Raw genomic sequence first — 19,714 nt, 5'->3', positions numbered from 1 at the left:
TAGCCCAGGATAACCCAACTTTAATTTTCTTTATTCCACTATTTTTTCAAAAGATAAAAAAAAAACTTTTTTTCATGATTTTTTTTTCCTGTTAAGAAAATCGTTGGTTTAAAACCAAGGTTAATTTGCCCAAAGTTAGTCCAGGATGGCCCAACTTTTATTTTCGCTATCCTATCTTAAGTTAAAAAATTATAGAAGCATTATTTTGTATTCACCTAAAAACAAACAAAAATAAAATGCACGACTGGGTCGCACGTACTTGCTCTTGTAGTTCAAAGTATCTTTATTTTAAATATGTATTGGAAAATTAAGATTTTGTTGTGTGTGCAGAAATTTTTTTTTTTTAAATCGAAAGTTAAAAAAATTTAATTTTAAATTTTTTTTCAAAAACTTTTTTAAAATTTTTTTTTTACATTTTATACTTCAATTTAATGTCTGTAAATTTTGAATAAAATTGATCTATGCTTTGATGAAATCTATTAACTTAAAAAATATGTCAATTTTTGAAAAACGGCAACGCCATACTTCCGTTCTCCGAATTTTTTGAAAAAAAAACTAAAAACGCAGTTTTGTTAGAATCAATAAGAATATTATGTACACCAAATTTAATCAAAATCATAAGAGCCGTTATCGAGAAAATTGAAATACCTCGAAAACGTTATATGGGAGGTAGGTATGAGTTAAAAAGGAGATATTAAAAAAAAAAAAAACGGGTCTAGGGAATCACGTATAAATCATCTGTACCAAGTTTCAATCAAATCCATCCATCTCGATGTACAGATGGACGCACAGACGCTCAGACGCACAGACACACAGACGCACAGGCCGACGGACGGCATGACGAAAACCACTTTTTTGATCTTCTCCATCATCGTAATGTTGGTTTTGATTAAAACCTCGAATTTTTTTTTCTACACGAAACCAATACTTGCCCTATAGAACAAGTAAAAAAAAAATAGTGCACATACACCACACTACCACATTGACCTTTTTAATTTATAATAGTTTAGAAAAATTAAATCCACTGGTGTGGGCACTGCACCTCAAATGTTATTTATTTGACTTAGAATTTTTACTTGATTAAGAGCCGATTTTTCAATCTTCTAATAAACAGTAAGCAGTTAACTTAACTTCGACTAATAAAGTTATTAGGCTCATAAACAATCAGATAACAACATTGAATTTTTCAATCAAGAATAATTTAAGGAGCTTTGGCAATTGACATTATATTTTTGTTGTAATTATTCCTTAGAATAATTTTTATTCGTCTCTGAAAGAAGAAGATAGTTTTATTCCCAGGAATAAGCTACTATATCTGACTGTTGAAAAAATGATTTTTTCTCTATCAGTGATAGGTAGTAACTGACTGTTTAACTGACTATTGAAAAATTGGCCCTAAATGTAGTTCTTACAACATTCAATTGATTTATTTTATTTCACCTTAAAAACACAAAATACAAATATTTGTTCAAGTGTACAAATCATTGATTGTTTTTTGGTTTGCCATATGAGCACCTTTTTCTTTTTCAGTACACGAATAGTACATTTTAAACCTTTCTCAACAAACCATGGTACAAATTACATCACTTTTTTCACTAGCCCACCCTTAAATTATATAAATTAAATTATGACTAAAAAACTTTTTTTCAAATTACCAACCTCTTAAATATCAAAACTTGTTTTTTTTTCAGTGTAAAAATGTTACTTTTTTACACTTTTTCTCAATTAACCATGGTAATTCCAACAAATTACATCACTTTTTTTCGTTATCCCACCCTTAGTTCAAAAATTATAAAAAAAAACTTTTTTTTTCAAATTACCAACCTCTTAAGGCTTAACCCTTTCGAACCCAAACTATGAATATCAATATTAAAAATTTTTTTTTAGTATTATCGTGTAAAGAACATTAAAACTAAGAATTATGAATTACAAAAAGTTATTTTCCAAAATAATAAATATTAAAACTAGTTACTCTCATTTTACATGTAAGCTACAAACACTGTCTGTGTATGTGTATTTATTTATATTATACATACATAGTATATACAATTTGTATTCAAAATTATAAAAACTTCATATAGAAAAGACTATTTAGAAATTTTTTTGAAAATCGTTAGAGCCGTTGTTTAAAAAAATTGTTCTTCATTAATTTTATTACAAAAAAATGATATGCCAATAAAAAAGAACTATTACTCGTGTAATCGACACATACAAAATGTATTGATTTAATTGATTCCATTTTGATCGTCTGATAGGTACCGTTAATTTTGGTTTAAGTAAAGGTAATATAAATTAAATAAAATTTTCAAAAAACACATTTTTGGATTTTTAAAAAAATTCAAAATTTTTTTTTTAAATCATTTTTTTTTTTAAACGGGTCAGTGAAATTTTTGAAATATCGTTTTTTAAATGTAAACTAATTGTTTCTTCAAAATGGCAAAATTATTTTTTTTTAAACCACTCTAACGATTTTCGAAAATTTTTTTCTAAAAATTCCTTTTTATACAAGAAATAAAATTGCATACTTGGTTTTTTTTTTGTAAAATATCATTTAAAACGGTGTTTAATTAGTTATAAAAACAGATTTTATTTTTTATACACTTATTTTAAATACAAATTTTAAATACATCCCAAAAGACGTATATATTCATTTCTGAAAATAAGAAATTATTCCTGTTTCCTCCTTTTCAATGAAATATCAAACAGAAAAAACCATAGTAGTTCACAAGAACACAAACTATCCAAACCAATATCCGGTCTAGTACATCGATTTTTTCATACGAAAATTTGTAAATTGTACTTCCGTTTTCAGAACATCAAAAACTAGATATCGATAAATTTGTTATGGTTCATGTATTTGATAAAAAAAAGTACTTATTTTTAATACCTGAGTTATCCAATACACCCACCATATCTCACAACGCCATCTGTATTATCAAGAATCTAAATTTTACGTTATCCATTCCAAAACAAGGTTTACCAACAAACTGCATCAAAATAAAAAAATAATAATAAAATTGTCAATAACAAAAAAAATATACGTCACAAATGGCGGCGGTGTAAATATTTTCTAGTCTATTTTTTCAATTTTATTTCATAATTCCTCATTAAATTTTAAAATAAAATCAAACAAATTTGCAGTAAATAATATAATTAAAATAATTCCCATAAAAAAATCCACACAAAAACGACAATGCACTCGAGAAATATCCATCGTTCTGAGAGTTCTCTCGTCAATTTAACCAAAATGTTTGTTCATTTATTAAAGAATTCTGATGGTCAATTGGATTTAAAACAAGTAAATAATTAAATTCTATTAATTATTTATGATTTCTTATAATAGAAATGTTAAATAAAAGTATTTTAAGTAAATGTAAACAAATTTTCAAATGTAGCGCCAGAAATTATTACGTGATTTCTGGTGGCGATCTCTATCTCTGTCTCTTTGCTGGGTGCAATATTTTTTTGTTTAACTTCTGTCATAATTTTTGTTTTGATTATAATATTGTATTCCCTTTCAAGGCAGCCAAATTGTTAGATGTTCAAAAACGACGAATCTACGATATAACAAATGTCCTCGAGGGCATTGGTTTGATTGAAAAAACTGGTCATTGTTGCATAGTCAATTGGAAGTAAATAACAATCTTAAGACTGTAAAGCATTATCGATTTATTTCATTTTTGTTTTTTCCAGAGGAAATATTAAAGACTATTGTAATAATGTTAGAAGAGACACAAATACTGAAGAAGATTTAAAAACGATTGAGGAAAACCTTGATAGGGACATTGAGCTGGCCAAGATGAACTTGAGACTTATAACAAACAACCAATCGAATCAATCTTTTGCTTATGTGACTCGTGATGATCTCTTGAGGGCATTTGGGGATGATACTGCAATTATAACTGCCACAAATATTGAAGAGGCTGAAGTCAACAGAACAAGTGTAAGTATAACAATTGTTTTTTGTTTTCAAAATGAATATGCAATAACGATAGGAGCGGGAAAGTGCTCAAAATTTTTACCATTTTAACGGCCGATTTCTTCACAGAGTCCTAGCGCTAATACTGGTCCTAGTCCTAAAGTTAGTACTCAAATCGGTATCAACTCTTTCTTGACTCAGGTACTAAGCCTTAGAACTGTCAGTTTAGGACCGAGTACTAGTTAGGACTCGGTACTAGCTAGCTCCTCAAAATCAGCTAGAACCTGGTTATTATACCAATCGTTAGTACTCAAATCGGTACCAAGTGATTTCTTCACAAAAGTACTAAGCCCTAGTACTGTCAAATTGGTACCGAGTATTATTTAGGACTCAGTATAAGTTAGGACCCCAAAATCGGTAGTCTAGCGGTTAGTACTTGAATAAATGTCATCGATTTCATTCTTGTTTAGAGATATCTGACAGAATTTTTAGTTTCTTGTGTGTTCTGTCGCTCAACAATTGCGTTTTTGTTGATTTAAACTTTATTGAATTTATTTTTTTTAATTTATCATAAATACCTGAAGTGAAAAATGCAATGCCGAAACGGGAAGAATAGACAAAAGAATACTTTTTCATGAACAAGTACCAACAAAATATTTTGACTTTGTCCGATCTTTCTAAAAGTGACAACCAAGTCAAGAAAAATGGTCTTTATGTAGACGTTCTGCAATAGAATTTCTCGACGCTCGACTGCGCTGGAAGCTACTTACGAGTAAATTACACTCAAACATAGAAGGCAGAAGCCTACGACTACGTCGAACTTGCCAATAAACCATGATAATTTTTCCCGCAATGTAGTAAAAAAGACACAGGACGTGTTTTTCTTAAATTATAGTTTTTATTAAAATACGAAATAATAAGAAAGGTAGGCCTAAAAACTCCTGGTACAAGCAAATGCAAAAACACCAGCATTCAGTTGGCCTTAGAAATGGAACAATACAAAACCGGGAGGCTTGCCGCCGATTTCTGAGGTCAACCCGGCGAACCCCACAAGCGGATCACTAGTGTGATGCAGTAACGTGGGATAGTTATGATCCCCTCGACATCGAGATCATAACAGCGCCGAGAAAAAGGAAGAAGAAGATAGTTTTTATTAAAATATATTTTTTATGTATGTACATGTACGTCTTTCTGAAACTGTCACTAACTCTCTGCTCTACGGCTCTGCTGCATAAAGGTCGGAGATCCGTTTATACCTCGAGTACTTGAATGACACTTTTCTCTTTTTTGGGGACCTCTATCTCTGCATTGTCTATGTTTACCAGATCATACATTTTCCCACTCATGATTGCATTCTTGACTGAAAGTTCTTGATACAAAAATCGAATTTCTTTTGTTTCTTGGCTTCTTGTTAAGTTTAACTACATATTTTTTTATTTTTTTCAATATACTTTTTATTTTTTTCTACTTTTTTTCTAAATTTATTTTGTTAAATTGGGCACGTTCAGGAAATATTAGGGACTAGATATTTAGGCAACGTCAATTTCCGAACGGGAATTTGAGTAAATTGACTAAATTAGTTTGGATGTGATGCTATTGTCAAATTTCGAAATTTATTTAAGAATTTTACCGGTCGCATGGGTAAGACACCAAATTTCACTTAACTGTAATGAATAAATAAAATTAATTACAACCGATAATGCACTTTTTAGCTGTTTTTCACACAAATAAATTGAATTTTGCAAAATTAATTCTTTAAATAAAAACAATTTCCTGTCATGTTGACAAAAAAAACTTTCCTACATTTTTAGGGAAAATTTTCTTACCTAACTTTCCAGTCAGCTTTCCAATAAAATTACCTAAATTGGAAGGATTTTTTTTGACAGCTGACCAATCAGAGACCGAGAAATTACCTAAATATTTAGTCCCTAACGTTTCTGAACCTGCCCATTCCCTTAAATATCAAAATAAATTATTTCAAACATCAAAATATTGTCAAAATGACAGTTAGACCAGTTTTATACGTTTTAATTCTTAGGACCGCCTTGTGAACTTAGATCAGGTCATATAAATGTGAAGAAATGCTCAGGTCCTAACTTTTCCTTAGAACCGAGTACTAGTGCTAGGACCTGGACTAGCTAGACCGGGTACTAAGCTGACTTAGGACTTATGTGAAGAAATTGGCCGTAAATCTTTTACTTACCTGACTGATATGAACTTCAATATTGATATTGACAACATTGAGATGTTTATATCTGACCTTGACGATAGCTATATATATTGTATAGCTGGGGCCCAATTATGTACCTAATTCGATTCTACAAAAAATTTGTTCGACCTCACAAAAAATGGATCTCTGTAATTCTGTACAAAATGAAAATTATACAGCTCCAGTCATGTCAAATCGTTTATTGGGTTTTATTTCGAAGATTTATATTGGTATCATTTATTTAAAATACGCAGTTTGACTGGGAATGGGAAGTACAATTGAAATTAACTTTTGAACAGGTGCCAAAGTAGCAAAAGTTACATAGTAGAGCCCCTGTTCCTGATGGAATACCGTCTACTATTTTGAAAAACTGTGTACGTCGTCGATTGTCCTTTATCCTTTGCCTATTCTTTTCAACTATTCAATGTCTTCATGTCTACTTCTATCTTTTTAGAAAAGTTCTTTAATAATCCCTCTCAGGGGCGAAAGCAGAAAGGGCTTTGGATGAAAAGAGATTCTGGATGAAAAATTGAAAACTGATAGATTCAAGGCCAGTTTATTGTTTTACCAAAATAACCAAATTAATTTTTATAGCGTTTTCGTTTGGTAATTCTTAGAACGGTCCGGGACTATCCGATTCGGGATGCCAAACGAACAAACTTCCATTCTTCTTTTTGATTCTGATGTTTGGGTTTCTTTGTATTTGTGAAATGCAAATAATGCGAACGACTGATAAAAGTTTTGTTTTGTTTTTTTTTTTGTTTATTAAATAAAAAAATATCTTTTATTTTTGTTTTTTTCACTTTATTTTAATATAATTTAAAGTTTGGCATAGTAAAAAATCTCAATTTTCAGAAATGAACAATAAACAATAACATTTCATTACTTTGACGTCTTAAGTGTGAACATGTGTGCGTGATTCTCGTTTTGATTCTGCCTCGAAATTCAGAATCGATTTTCTCTTCTTTCCAGAATTAGAACTGTCATCGAGTGCCAAACGAACAGTTTCAGAATCGTTTGGAAGAATTCCGGAGAGTCCCGGACGACCAAACGAAAACGCTATTAGTCTTATGTAGGTAGTAAATTTTTACAAAAAAAAAAAAAAATTCGACCTTCGCCGTTGCACTAAATATGTAAAAAATCTTTGTGAGTTGAGTTGACTATAAACAAAATTTGCGTATCGACAGGGTGTCTCACGATAAGTCAAATGATGAGTCCAAGGGAGTTAAATTTTTGTATGGACTAAAGGCCATAAAAAGCTATATTAAATCAATAATTTAACAAGTCCAATTAAATATAGTGCTTATTTTTCTACTTTGCTGATTTCAGCAGTAGAATTTGCATTACAAAACTAATCTTCTTAATTATTTACCAACCACCACTACAAAGAAGTTGTTGAAATGCGGCATATATCTGAAGCCGGATTTAGAAATTTATTTGCTGCAGCTTAGGAAGTTGTTGATAACATATATTTATATTTCGTATAAAACCACGAAGTATCGTAAAACAGAGGAACTATCGCATAAGATTTTGGACCCTTTATTGATACAGATAAAAAATAAATTCTTCGACCATAGTGAATTGATTTCTAAAATTCAAAATATTTTCCCAGAAAAAATGTTGCACTTTAGACAATGCCAATTGAAAAAATATAAGACACCTTAAATGTTTGCGATTCCTCCTTAAGCTTTTTGTAGATCGGTGTGACTCTGGACACGTTTAGGAAACGTTAGGGACGAAATATTTAGTCAACGTCATTTGCATAACTTTTCAGTCATCTTTACAATAAAATTGTGTAGATTGAAAGGATTTTGTATGATTGCTAACCAATCAGAGACGCAAAATTTAAAATTAAATTCAAGATCATTTGGGTTCCCCCATCCATGGGGCGGATGGACTTACGGTGACTACAGCACTACCCCGCCAGGCAGTACCGCTGCTGCACACGGTACTGATCCTGAACCGATTAGAAATAATCAGAGCTATACGGATTCCGGGGGCTAGCAAAGTAGTGCACGAGGTTAGGAGAAAATTGAGAGTCGCGAGTTGGAACGTAGGAAGCATGAACGGCCGAAGCTGTGAATTAGAAGAGATGATGAAGAGAAGGCGAGTGAACATCTTGTGCGTCTAAGAAACCAAGTGGCGAAACACCGGAAAAAGAACCCGTTTATTGAACGTCAAGACAAAAGAGTACAAGATGGCCAACTTTTTTTTTTACCTTGCATTTAAAAAAGTTGAATAATTTGTTTATAGCGACTGTTCAATGGTTATAACATTTTTTTTAGGAGTAATGTATTAGAAGAATTATTCTGCCTTATCAAGAATTCCATTTGTTTCTTAAATTTTCTACGATTCCCGAAAACACAAACACAAGTTCCGATCGTAGCGATGATTTGTATGAAATTTTCAATTACGAACGGATTCCGTGATTGCAAATACTAATGGAATTTGTGATAAAGCCGATTGTTAAATATGACTTAAAAAAAAAATATGGAATCTATGCATTTGTGACAGTAATGTGAAAAAATTAAGATTATACAATAACTTCCTATAATTCTAGATACGACAAAAACTATTACCATTTTGAAACTCCCTTTAGGCCCAATTTATTCACACTCCATTAAATTTAAACCCGGCATTAAAAAAGGGAAATTTTAAAATTTGTATGCGATTTGACAGTTTTCTAATTTTTAATGGAGCCTTTAAATATAATGGAGAGTGAATAAATTGGGCCTTACACACGCATATTTAAAAAAAAGTTGGCCACCTGCGTACCTAGAGATTTTTTTATACCCAGGTGTTTAAAATTTTTCATAAAATATTTTTTCTTTACATTTTGCACCGAAAAACAAACAGCTATGAAAACTTTTAACTTCTTGTGTATTTAGTCAACTATTGTAGAAAATTATAAAAAAAAAAAAAAATTGAAAAATTCGATCGAACAAAAGTTAATATTTTCTGAACTGGTTGCAATACAATTTTTTACTATTTGGTTTTAAACAGTCATACGTGTGGGTATCAGCCATTTCAAGCTTATCCATTCTTTACCGGACACCCTGTATATCGGAGAGCATACTTATTTCAAGCTATCGTACCAACTATAAACAATTTTATCCAATAAATAAAATGTTTAAATTATTTAGACCCGTTTGCGGAATCGAAACTTAAGCATTTAAGTTCTACATAAATCCTTATGTGATAGCTTACGCAGAGGAAAAAGTAGGGAATAAGAGTTTATGTTCAACATAAATTATTTAAGTTTCGATTCAGCAAATGACCCTTAATCTTTTCAATAATAAGTATAACAATTTGTTTGATAACTCAATAATGTAATAATAATAAATAATAAAAATAGATCAACATTTTTTTTTTTAATTTTCAATTTGTAATTTATTAATATCTTTTCAAATCTATGTATGTAAGAATATGTAATTGAATAATAAGCAATTTTGTTCTGTTAATTAATAAATGAATACATTTTAGGATACTCTACATATTAAGTTAGAAACGGGAAGCACAATTGACGTTCGTGTGGTAACTGACGAGGGAACTTGTCTGATGGATGACAACAATTTACCTTCTGAAGAATCACTGCGAACAACTGAGACTCTAGATTTCAAAGACGATGAATTTTCGCCAAATGCCACAGACGATAGCAAGGGCTATATTCATGATGCTATAACGGCACAAATTATTTTTAAAAATTTTAAAAAGGGATATTCTTTGAAGAGATTTTATCCTGATGATCCGAATTTAAGTAAGTTTTATATTTTTTTAAATTTCGGGATAGATTTTATAAAAAAGTTGTTTTTTAAACTTTCCAGCAAATACACCACTTTTGCATCTTAATCCGCCGAAAATGGATTTTAATTTTGTTTTGGGTTGTGATGAGGGTGTGTGTGATCTTTTTGATATTCAGTCCGTGTAAAGAGACAATCGAACAACACGTTTCTTTGTCGTTTTAAAGTTTACTTCAAGTGCAAATATAAATTCATGAATTATTTTCTTGTATTTATGTTAACAAAAATGTAATCATCACCACTGTGGAGTAGTTTTAAACATTTATTTTGAATTCTTTTTTAATATATTAATTAATTTATTTTAATTTAGTCAAATACTAGAGTAAAACAAGGGTTTTTTATTTTTTTTTTTAATACCAAATAATGTTTTTTGTCAGTAGCATTGAATGAGCTTGCCGAAAAGTCTAATCTTGTCTTCTTCTATGAAATTTAGTGCTTTCCGAATTCCGAACATGTTAAAAAAACGGACACTCGATGCTCGATGTGGAGTAATTAATTAAACCGCAACGAATAAAATTGTTCCAAATATTGAACGGTATTAGAAGATTTCTCTAATACAATATACCTTATCACTCACAGTCAGATAGGGGACGTCTATAAAAATACAACGTGAAGACTTAAATGTAAGGGTTGGATTTTTTATAGAAAACCATAGAGTTGGCAATTGCAATTAAAACGGCGGCGGCTAATGTTTTTATCTAACTTGTGATTGGTGGCACTATGTTTGAACACAAAATAAGCCACGACGTACATAAAACTAAAATCAGAAATCATGGGGGAAAAACAAAGATGATCAACCTGGGAACCCAGTCTTTCTCTCAAATAAATATTTCTCTACAGTCGAAAGTAGAGCAAATTTACAATATCTTTGGGGTATTGGCTCATATGCCAGAGGAATGAGCTTAAGCTCTATCTTACTTTTCAGTATATTTTCTAGAGATCTATCTCAAGAAGATCTCAAGAAAATGTACTGAAAAGTGAGACGAGTTTAAGCTCATTTTTATTGCATACGACCCAATGTGTCCACCTAAGGTCGAATAGAACAAGAAACGAACAGCCGATTTGGGATGGGAAAGGCTGCGCACGGTAGGTTGTTCAATTTTTTTTTTTTGAAAAATAACTGAGCCTAAAGATCAACTTACAACTGTACAGTTGGTTGAATCCGTATTGCTTTACGAATGCAGCACCAGGTAAATTAAATGAACTGTTACAAGGAAGCTGACAGATCTGCAGAATATCCGGAAACCGTACACGGTTGCAGTCAAAATCCAATGTGCCCCTAGGGATCTTCCACGGAGTGCAGTGAATGCCAGCTGATGAAAAGTGGTCAAAGATTTCGTCTATTTGGACATATCTATAATAATGACAAAAAACCTTCACGGCGCTATTTTTATGAGCGTAGAAAGCAATTGATGAGTAATAGCCAAAATGAGTATTGGGAATATTTTGTAAAGCATCTTTTTGGTACTTACGTAACAATTTCGCAAATTAAGTCAGTTCAAATTAAATGTTTTTTCTATAAGATTTAGGGCCAGTTTGTTCACAGTCGATTATCTTTTAATCAAGGATTATTCCATATAAAAATCCTTGATTAAAACATAATTGAGTGTCAACAAACCGGCCCTTAGCATTCGAATTGAGATAATTTGGGAAATTATCACGTTGGCTCTTGTGAAAACAGGCTAAAAAAGACACTATCACCTAGTACCAAAAAGATGCTTTACAAAATACTCCCAATATTTGGGTGAGAGCACGTGACTTAATACTTGGTCAATACTTTCGAGCAGTGACCATATTGTATTTAATTGAGCGTTTTCTATTCATAGCCTTTGATTGACCCAAATATGATCCTGCCGATACACGATTTTATCAAGTTAGGTGCTGGGGATGTTTTTTTATGTAATGTAGGAGCATGGTTCGTACGTACGTAGAGACGTACAATTGGAATCAAGTCTTCATTTGAAAATAGGAACACTTTGTTCTACTTAAAATCAACAAAGGTCACTGAAAGTTCAACAAGAATTCTTAAATTTGTCTTCCCCAAATGTCCATAAAGAAAAACTTATAACAAATAAAACGCTTTTCAATTTTGTTTTTCTTAAAAAATAAATTATATTTATCACATAAATTAACCTAATTTACTTTCTCGCCTTTTTCCAATTCTTTTTCCCTTTTCCGCCGGCACCACCACCTCCACCGCCTGACTTCATTCTCTTCCTCGCACCGGTAAACTGTTCAGAATCATCAAAATCTGCATTCTTAAATTTACTCTTCGACCCGCCTTTGCTGTCTTCCAGATCTTTCAACTCCAACTTGGCCGTCCGCTGTGCTTCGCCAACTCTCTCCTGCAATGCCATCACTTCATCTTCCTCACATTTGTACTGAGGCAATTGCTTACCAAGCAAATGCTCAATTCTTTGATACAATTCAACATCGTATTGAGTGACAAATGTAATTGCTTTACCCGACCTACCAGCTCGAGCAGTTCTCCCAACTCTGTGAATATAATCTTTGCTGTGCGTTGGTATATCAAAATTCAAAACCACATCGACATGAGGAATATCCAAACCTCTCGATGCCACATCAGTTGAAATGAGTATAGAACGATTCTTTGCTTTGAATTTATTCAACGCTGCCAATCGTCGATTTTGAGACATTTGACCATGAAGTGGTATCGCAGCTAAACCCAGTGCTCTCAACATTAGAGCTGTTTTGACTGTGTTGTTGCACGTACTGCAGAATATCATAAAACAATTTCCCGCCAATTCATTGATTATATGCACCAAGTAGACATCTTTAAACTTGACCGGAATAAAAATGTAATACTGCTGCAATTGTTCCACAGTTTGGAATTTATTCGAAACCTCAACTTTGACGGGATCTTTAAGAGATGCTCTCTGCAGTTTCTTTACTTTCTTTGTCATAGTCGCACTGAAAAGATATGTTCTTCTTTCTCTCGGAAGGACTTTCAGGATCTTATCCAATTCAACTTCAAAGTCCATATTGAGAATTCGATCAGCTTCATCCATGACCAAGTATTTTATAGCTTTCAGATTGAAACCTTTTGTGTTTTCCAAATGATCGAGTAATCGACCGGGAGTGGCAATTACAATGTGTGGTTTTTTGGCAAGTTGAAGAGCTTGCGATACCATGTCAACGCCTCCAACTATAACACAGCATTTTACTCCAATCGAACTTCCTGGAAATAAAAAGAAAAAATTCTATAATTCAACGTTTTATTTTGTTTTTCGTGGGATAAAAGTTTTTGGAGTAAACTCAGAGGTAGTGACGAAACTAAAGATTGTACTTTCATTATCGAAATCAAAATATAAATTAACATCATTGTGTGGAGGCAAATCGCTGGCTGAGAATTATGGGGTTATATGTGAACGCACCTAAGTTTTTTAAGTCTGGTTTATGGATAAAATAGTTACATACATGTAAAGTAATTATATGCAATCTTATAAAGGACCTTAAAAAAGTCATAAGACCATGAAAAAAATCATTTATTTCACCACAAAATAGGATTCAATGAGCATTTTTTTTTTAATGACATAGTACCTTTTTATGAAAAAATTTGTAAAAATTTATGAAAAAGATTCTATGGGTAATTCCATGAAAAAGTGGACACGAATTTTGAACAAATTATGCAGTCTTTTTTACTTTTTTTATAAGCAAATTACTATTTACAAACGGCAACGCTTTATGCAAGTTGCAAGAAAAGATTCTTTGTTGTATTCCCTTATGGATAGACATAAAATTCAGGGAGTTTAATAATCTTAAAGCATTTTTATAGCATAAGCTTGCCAACAACAGAAGAATTTCACATGAAAATGACGGAAAAACAAGCAAACTGAAAATATGATGAGTCTTATAGTGACGATGACAATATCCCCTCGTGAGTGCTAAAATAAGTTAACATTTAAGCAAGCTTCGTTACACACTATTCGTTTAAAAAAAACTTGAGTGAAAATGCATCTTTTCTTTACTTTTGGAACCACAAATCGCAGGTAACATGAGTTACCAAAATAATGTAACGTGAGTTACCTAAATATTTTAAAATTTTTCCTCGAAATATTGAAAAAATGTTTGGTTTTGTCACTCATATTAAAAGCTTGTCATTTTGTATGTATGGAATCTTCATTGAAAACAAATTAAGATTCTTAATTTCACATAAAAACTTCATACTGTCGGACTCTAAAAATTCGTGTCCGATTTTTGTAACGTGAGTTACCATCAAACTTTTATTTTTCCCAAGCAAATGTTAAAAATATAGACAATTTTTTTAGTTAATTATGAAAGTAATAGTTATGCTCCTTTCATGGATAGTAATTTCGTATCAATTTACATTAAAATTGAAAAAAAAAAATTATTTATTTGTTGGAAATTTTTGTGAATGTAACGTGAGTTACCATGGAATTGCCCCTATGTTCAACAAAAATAATGACTTCATCGTTGAAAGGGCTTTAATTATTTTATTTTATTTAGGTTTTGCACTAAACAGTGAAAGGCCTAATCAAATTCCATTTTAAATAAGACAAATAATACCACGTATTTATAGAAAAACTATAATTTCTGTTTTTGTTGAATTAGGCACACGGAAAAAATGAAACATGCTATAAAAACAATTATTGGAATCTGTATTAAATTAAGCGGATCTCTGCATGTTTTTTTGCTAAGAAGACTGTCGCCTCAAAAGCAATCATCTACTGTTCATAATTTAAGCCTAAAATAATTTCAAGTTTGTTTAATCATTTAATTTCAATAAGAATGCACATAAAAGTAATGAGAAATCAGTAAAATTTTCTTAAGAAGGAAATTCTTATTAAAATTAATTGAAGTTTATTTTAATTTTAAATAGAGTTTAAACGGATTTTTAATATATTTTTGCATTAGTTTTTTTTTTTTTGGGTTGTAAATGGAAATCTCGATTACAATTATTGGTTTATCATAGTTATATCTTGCCATCAGATTTGGGTTTTCCGAAGGTACCTTTTTGGTACTCCTGAGTTTTGAATTCTTTAGAGTTAAGAACACTATGAGCCATTTTCTTCACTATTGCTTAACTTGAAGCAAACTTGAGAGTTGACTCGGAAGTTGAGACACAAGTTGAACATTTTGTTTTTTTCACTATTTCTTTCTCAACTCTCGAGTTTTAAAAACAGAAGTTGGCCAACTTCTAGTTCGAAAAATATCCCTGGCATATTCGTGAAAGTTAACACAAAGACTGTCAGTCAAATTTGAAAATCAATCGTGTATGATGTATGTCATTTAAAACGTAGTTGTGCATTTTTTTAGTTCAAAATGTCAAACTTATTTTTAAATTTAAAATAATATGTATATATAAAATCGATGTTTAGAATGCATTTTTCTTTGTTTTGTTTTTTTGCTACAAATTAATATCAAGCAAATTTCTTTTTTCTTGTGCTAGTATAAGTTTGAAGTGATGTAAAACAATATCGGTGATAAATCAAATTTCCTAGGAGCCATTTTATTCGCTATTTTTCAGTTTAATTTCCAATTTTCCATAAATAATGTTTCGTATCAGCATAAAAAAATGGTTGAAACAAAAATTTAACGAAAAAACATGACATTTAATAGAAAATCTGAAGTTTGCTCTCTCATCTTTTGCTTTTTTCGGTGGGACACAAAAAAAACATAAGGTACCTACTCTAAACTAAATAGCGTAAAATTAAAATGAAATTATTGCAAAGCTTTAGTTGGATTTTTAATTTAAAAGCCTTTAAAGATAAAACGTCAAATTCGACCTTTTAAAGAGGATATCTCTTTATTCACTCTCCATTAGCGTTAAATGTCAAATTATTTATTATTTCATAATTTGTTATTTCAAAGCATGTCAATCAATTGAGCAATAAGAACAAAACTCAAGTATGGGAAATATGTAGTCTATTTTCTTGATTTTGTGTACCGTGGCTGACCAAAACTCAAGCGAATGATGGCAAAATAAAACAATATAAATATTTTTAAATAAAATTCGTTAATAACGGCCATATTTGCCACTCTGGATTTAGTTTGGATTAAAGTTAATTTTAAATCCAATCGCTCAAATCCGAATTTCATAAATCCAAGGATTTAATTTTTTGTTCATATTATTCACTCAAAAGAAATTATGTGATTATTCAATAAATGTTGTATAATTTGCATTTATCTTTATCAAAAATACTTGACAAAGCAACTGAACACTGTGAAAATGAATTTTACATCTAGATTTATAAAGTTAAACAGACCTCCAAAGAGTAGTTTAAATTTATTTGGATTTAACGAGGTTGGATTTAAAAAATTGGAATTAAGTAGTGAATATCATGGATTTGTATTATTCTTACGGCCATATTATTCACTAGTTTAAAAAATACACCTGAATGTAAAATTGTCAAATGTCAAAAATAAATCCAAATCCAAAATAGTTATCCCGATTTTAACTATGAAAATAGTTCAAAAATAGTTAAAAATGACTATTTTTTTCTCTGTGTGATACTGAATATCATGGATATGGATTTATTTTTGACATTTCAATTTCTTTACATCCAGATGTATTTTTTAAACTAGTGAATAATATGGCCGTAAAAGACGGGTATGAAGTACACTCTTCAAAGATAGGACTAACATTTGTTTTAATATTGGGAAGTAATAAAGATCAAGTTTTGCCAAAGTCAAGCGGGCTATTGCTAGCCATTTTTTGAATTGCATTTCCGGATGCAAATCGATTATAGACCAAAGTTTTTATGTATTTTAATCTTTCATAGCCTTTCTTTGTCGAACTTAAAGAAGTTACAGCGTTCTCAAATAGTGAATTGAATCCAATTTCAATCACTTCTTAATCCCGTTTTCTATCCCAGGTTACATTCAACGATTATTTTATACTGATGCACGTGCTTGTGCATATGTATTCGTTTCGGAGGATACCTACCCTACTATAAATTATCTACAATCATGATGCTTCATCGTTTTTAAAATGTAAAAAAATCATATCTATTTGACTTGAGAGAATTCAGCTTTTACCAGTTTTTTTTTTTTTCAAAATAGGTATGTAGGTAAATCAAAATTTCTTTGGATTTTTGTGAACGGAGTTTTAACTTGAAATTAAAAGAAAAGTATTTAACTAAAGAAGAGTGAATAAAATGAATATTTAATTATGTGTACTTAATGGCGTTATTAGTTTAACGACGTTGTTAACTAAAGCCTGGTACGCTGTTCGCGCTAAATTTTAGCCGAGATAAAATTCCCATACAAGTTATAGATGATTTGTATGAGTTCCATTTTAGCTCAGATAAAATTTATCGATAATTTGTATGGGAGCTAAAATTTAGCGCGAGCAGCGTACCAGGCTTAAAGCGATAAAATTCAATATTTAATGGAAACCCAATAAATGGGCCCTAAAAGGGTTCTATGTTGTAATTTAAATAACATGGAATCTTATTATATTACAAAGTTTGTGTGAAACCATGTGTTTTTTTAACCAGTATCATCGCCATTAATTAATTTTTTTTTTAAATTAAACCTGAAAGCCGTCGAAATTACAAAATATTTGAAGTATAAAACTAATTTTTTGTATTTTGTGTGAAATGCAACCTTATAATTCTCAGCTAGCGAAGTGTCTTTGTGTAAAAGGAGATTTAAGAAGGAAACTTACCAAGAGCTTCGAATTGTTCTGAAATTTGGAAAGCCAATTCACGTGTCGGAGTCAAGACCAAAGCAAAATATCTTTGTGGATTTTCAAGGAGCGATTGTAAAATTGGTAATGCAAATGCTCCTGTCTTTCCAGAACCTGTTTCGGCCAAACCAATTATGTCTTTTCCTTGTAAGCCAACAGGTATAGCTTCTTTTTGAATTTTTGATGGTGCTTTCCATTTTAATTCAGTACATGCTTCGCATAATGTGTCAAGAAGTCCCTATAGAGTATAAATATAGAAATAAAGATCTCCTCGTGTTTTTGCATTGAATGTTTTCTTACCAAACTTTTCCACGTAACAACTTCATCGTCGTCTTTAGATTTGTCGTCTTCTATTTTGTCATCTTCATTGGAATCACTTTGGACTTCTTCTTCATCTCCTTCGATTGATTCAGTTTCTTCTTCTTCGGAAAGGTTTTCATTTTCTGAATTATTATCTGAAGAATCCGACATTTTTTTGTAAGTATTTTTTTTTTTTATTCAAGAAATAAAATAGAGAGAACACCAACCTTCTTCTTCCTTTGACAAAAATTGAAATGAAAGAAAGAAGCATGCTTTTGGAAAAATATAACCTCAAAATTTTGAGTTTGGCATTTTGTTTGTTTGGCTGAATGATTTCATGGGATAATGAATTCCGGATATGTGGAAATTACTATTATGGTAAGCTTTGTATATATATATCTATAGTACTATCATGGAGGCCAATCTGGTATTCTTTCATGTCGCCACCTTTGTATATATATATCTATAGTACTATCATGGAGGCCAATCTGGTATTCTTTCATGTCGCCACGTTTTTGAGGTGGCGCTAGTGAAAAATTTTGTGGAGAGTTAAAATTGACAGCTAAAGAGAGAAAGAGAGGATGAAATTTTATTCTATGACAATATTTGTGGGAGTAAACAGATGAACACGAATTTATTTTTGCATTTTGAAAGAAGGGGAAATTTAGGAAAACATATTCAAAGGATATGGGAAAAAACTCAACACATTCATAATCTACGTTTCGTAGAATGGTTGAACGGTAAAATGAATTTATTTTTCTATGTGGAACTTTTTTTTTGGAAGTTGAAGGTTGCATTGCAATGTATGTATGTAGTAGTTTAGTTATCTTAAAGTAATGAATTTTTTGGGTAAAAGGAGCAGAAGTCTTTAATTGTGTATTCATTTTAGTGCAATTGCAATTTCATTTCACTGACATTTTAAAGGGGTGTTCACATTAACAATGAAATTGTGTTAGCGCAACGTAAATACAATTTCAGTTAAAGCAATCATTTTTTTAAAGTCTGATAATAATGTTGATTTTATTTGAGGCACAATTAATTAACACTGAACGATTAATGAAAATTTACAATTGAATATGTACTTAGTTTTTATTAGATATGGATACCTAGGTAGGTATGTTTATTTTTATTGAAACAGAAAATTAAAGGAAAAGCTAGGTAAAGGAAAGGTGAATAAAATGTTCAAATTTAAAAATATTTTTGGGCAAAAAGTTGAAATATTGCTCATCGATAAGTGAACAATTTGTGCAATTTGTGTTTTAAAAAACTAAATTGAAAAATTCCTGATAAATGAATGGGCTCAACTTTCCTTTAGGGTCGCACGAATTTTAATACGCGAATAATTTTATGTGAAAGATTAATGACTAAAAGTAATAAAAATAACAATTTTAAAGTTAGGAAACGTGTATTTATATTTTTAATTAATTTTTTAAAGTTCATTTTTTCATACAAATGCATGCAAATGACGACCGCGAAGAAAAAAAAATTTTTTTTGAAGTTCTTTTTACATACCCAAACTTGTCCCCACCTCAAATCCTATAGTGAGCCCAAGCAGGGGGGTTGCAGGGGGGCAGCATGCCCCCCCATACGCATCTCAACTTTTATACGCCTCAAACTTCAAATTCTTCTTGGTCGTCATTTTCATACATTTTGTATGAAAAATTTAAATATTTATTTTTTAATCATACTTAGGGGTGTTTCCTAACCTTAATATTTTAAAGGTATTCTATTGAGACCCTAAGCTCACTGTAAAAAATAAAATCACAACTCTTTGCGTGCGACCCTAATGGAAAGTCGCCCCAATGAATGTAGAT

General features: G+C 31.0%; 2 protein-coding genes across 2 annotated transcripts; one reads left to right on the top strand and one right to left on the bottom strand.

Annotated features, from left to right (window-relative positions):
• Positions 1-3,030: 3,030 nt before the first annotated feature.
• Positions 3,031-10,193, top strand: LOC129921384 (transcription factor E2F2). Its single transcript, XM_056003190.1, has 5 exons — positions 3,031-3,298; positions 3,523-3,632; positions 3,694-3,943; positions 9,612-9,885; positions 9,953-10,193. The coding sequence occupies exons 1-5, from the start codon at positions 3,194-3,196 to the stop codon at positions 10,054-10,056; spliced, it is 843 nt and encodes a 280-aa protein (XP_055859165.1). The 5' UTR covers positions 3,031-3,193; the 3' UTR covers positions 10,057-10,193.
• Positions 10,194-12,020: 1,827 nt separating this feature from the next.
• Positions 12,021-18,169, bottom strand: LOC129921383 (ATP-dependent RNA helicase DDX47). Its single transcript, XM_056003189.1, has 3 exons — positions 17,901-18,169; positions 17,580-17,838; positions 12,021-13,127 (listed from the first exon to the last, which is right to left on the bottom strand). The coding sequence occupies exons 1-3, from the start codon at positions 18,069-18,071 to the stop codon at positions 12,067-12,069; spliced, it is 1,491 nt and encodes a 496-aa protein (XP_055859164.1). The 5' UTR covers positions 18,072-18,169; the 3' UTR covers positions 12,021-12,066.
• Positions 18,170-19,714: the final 1,545 nt, after the last annotated feature.

Source organism: Episyrphus balteatus, chromosome 1 (assembly GCF_945859705.1).
Source record: "Episyrphus balteatus chromosome 1, idEpiBalt1.1, whole genome shotgun sequence".
Lineage (NCBI taxonomy): Eukaryota > Metazoa > Arthropoda > Insecta > Diptera > Syrphidae > Episyrphus > Episyrphus balteatus.
The sequence above is the reverse complement of the archived record's forward strand: the minus strand, read 5'-3'. Positions and strand labels throughout refer to the sequence as shown.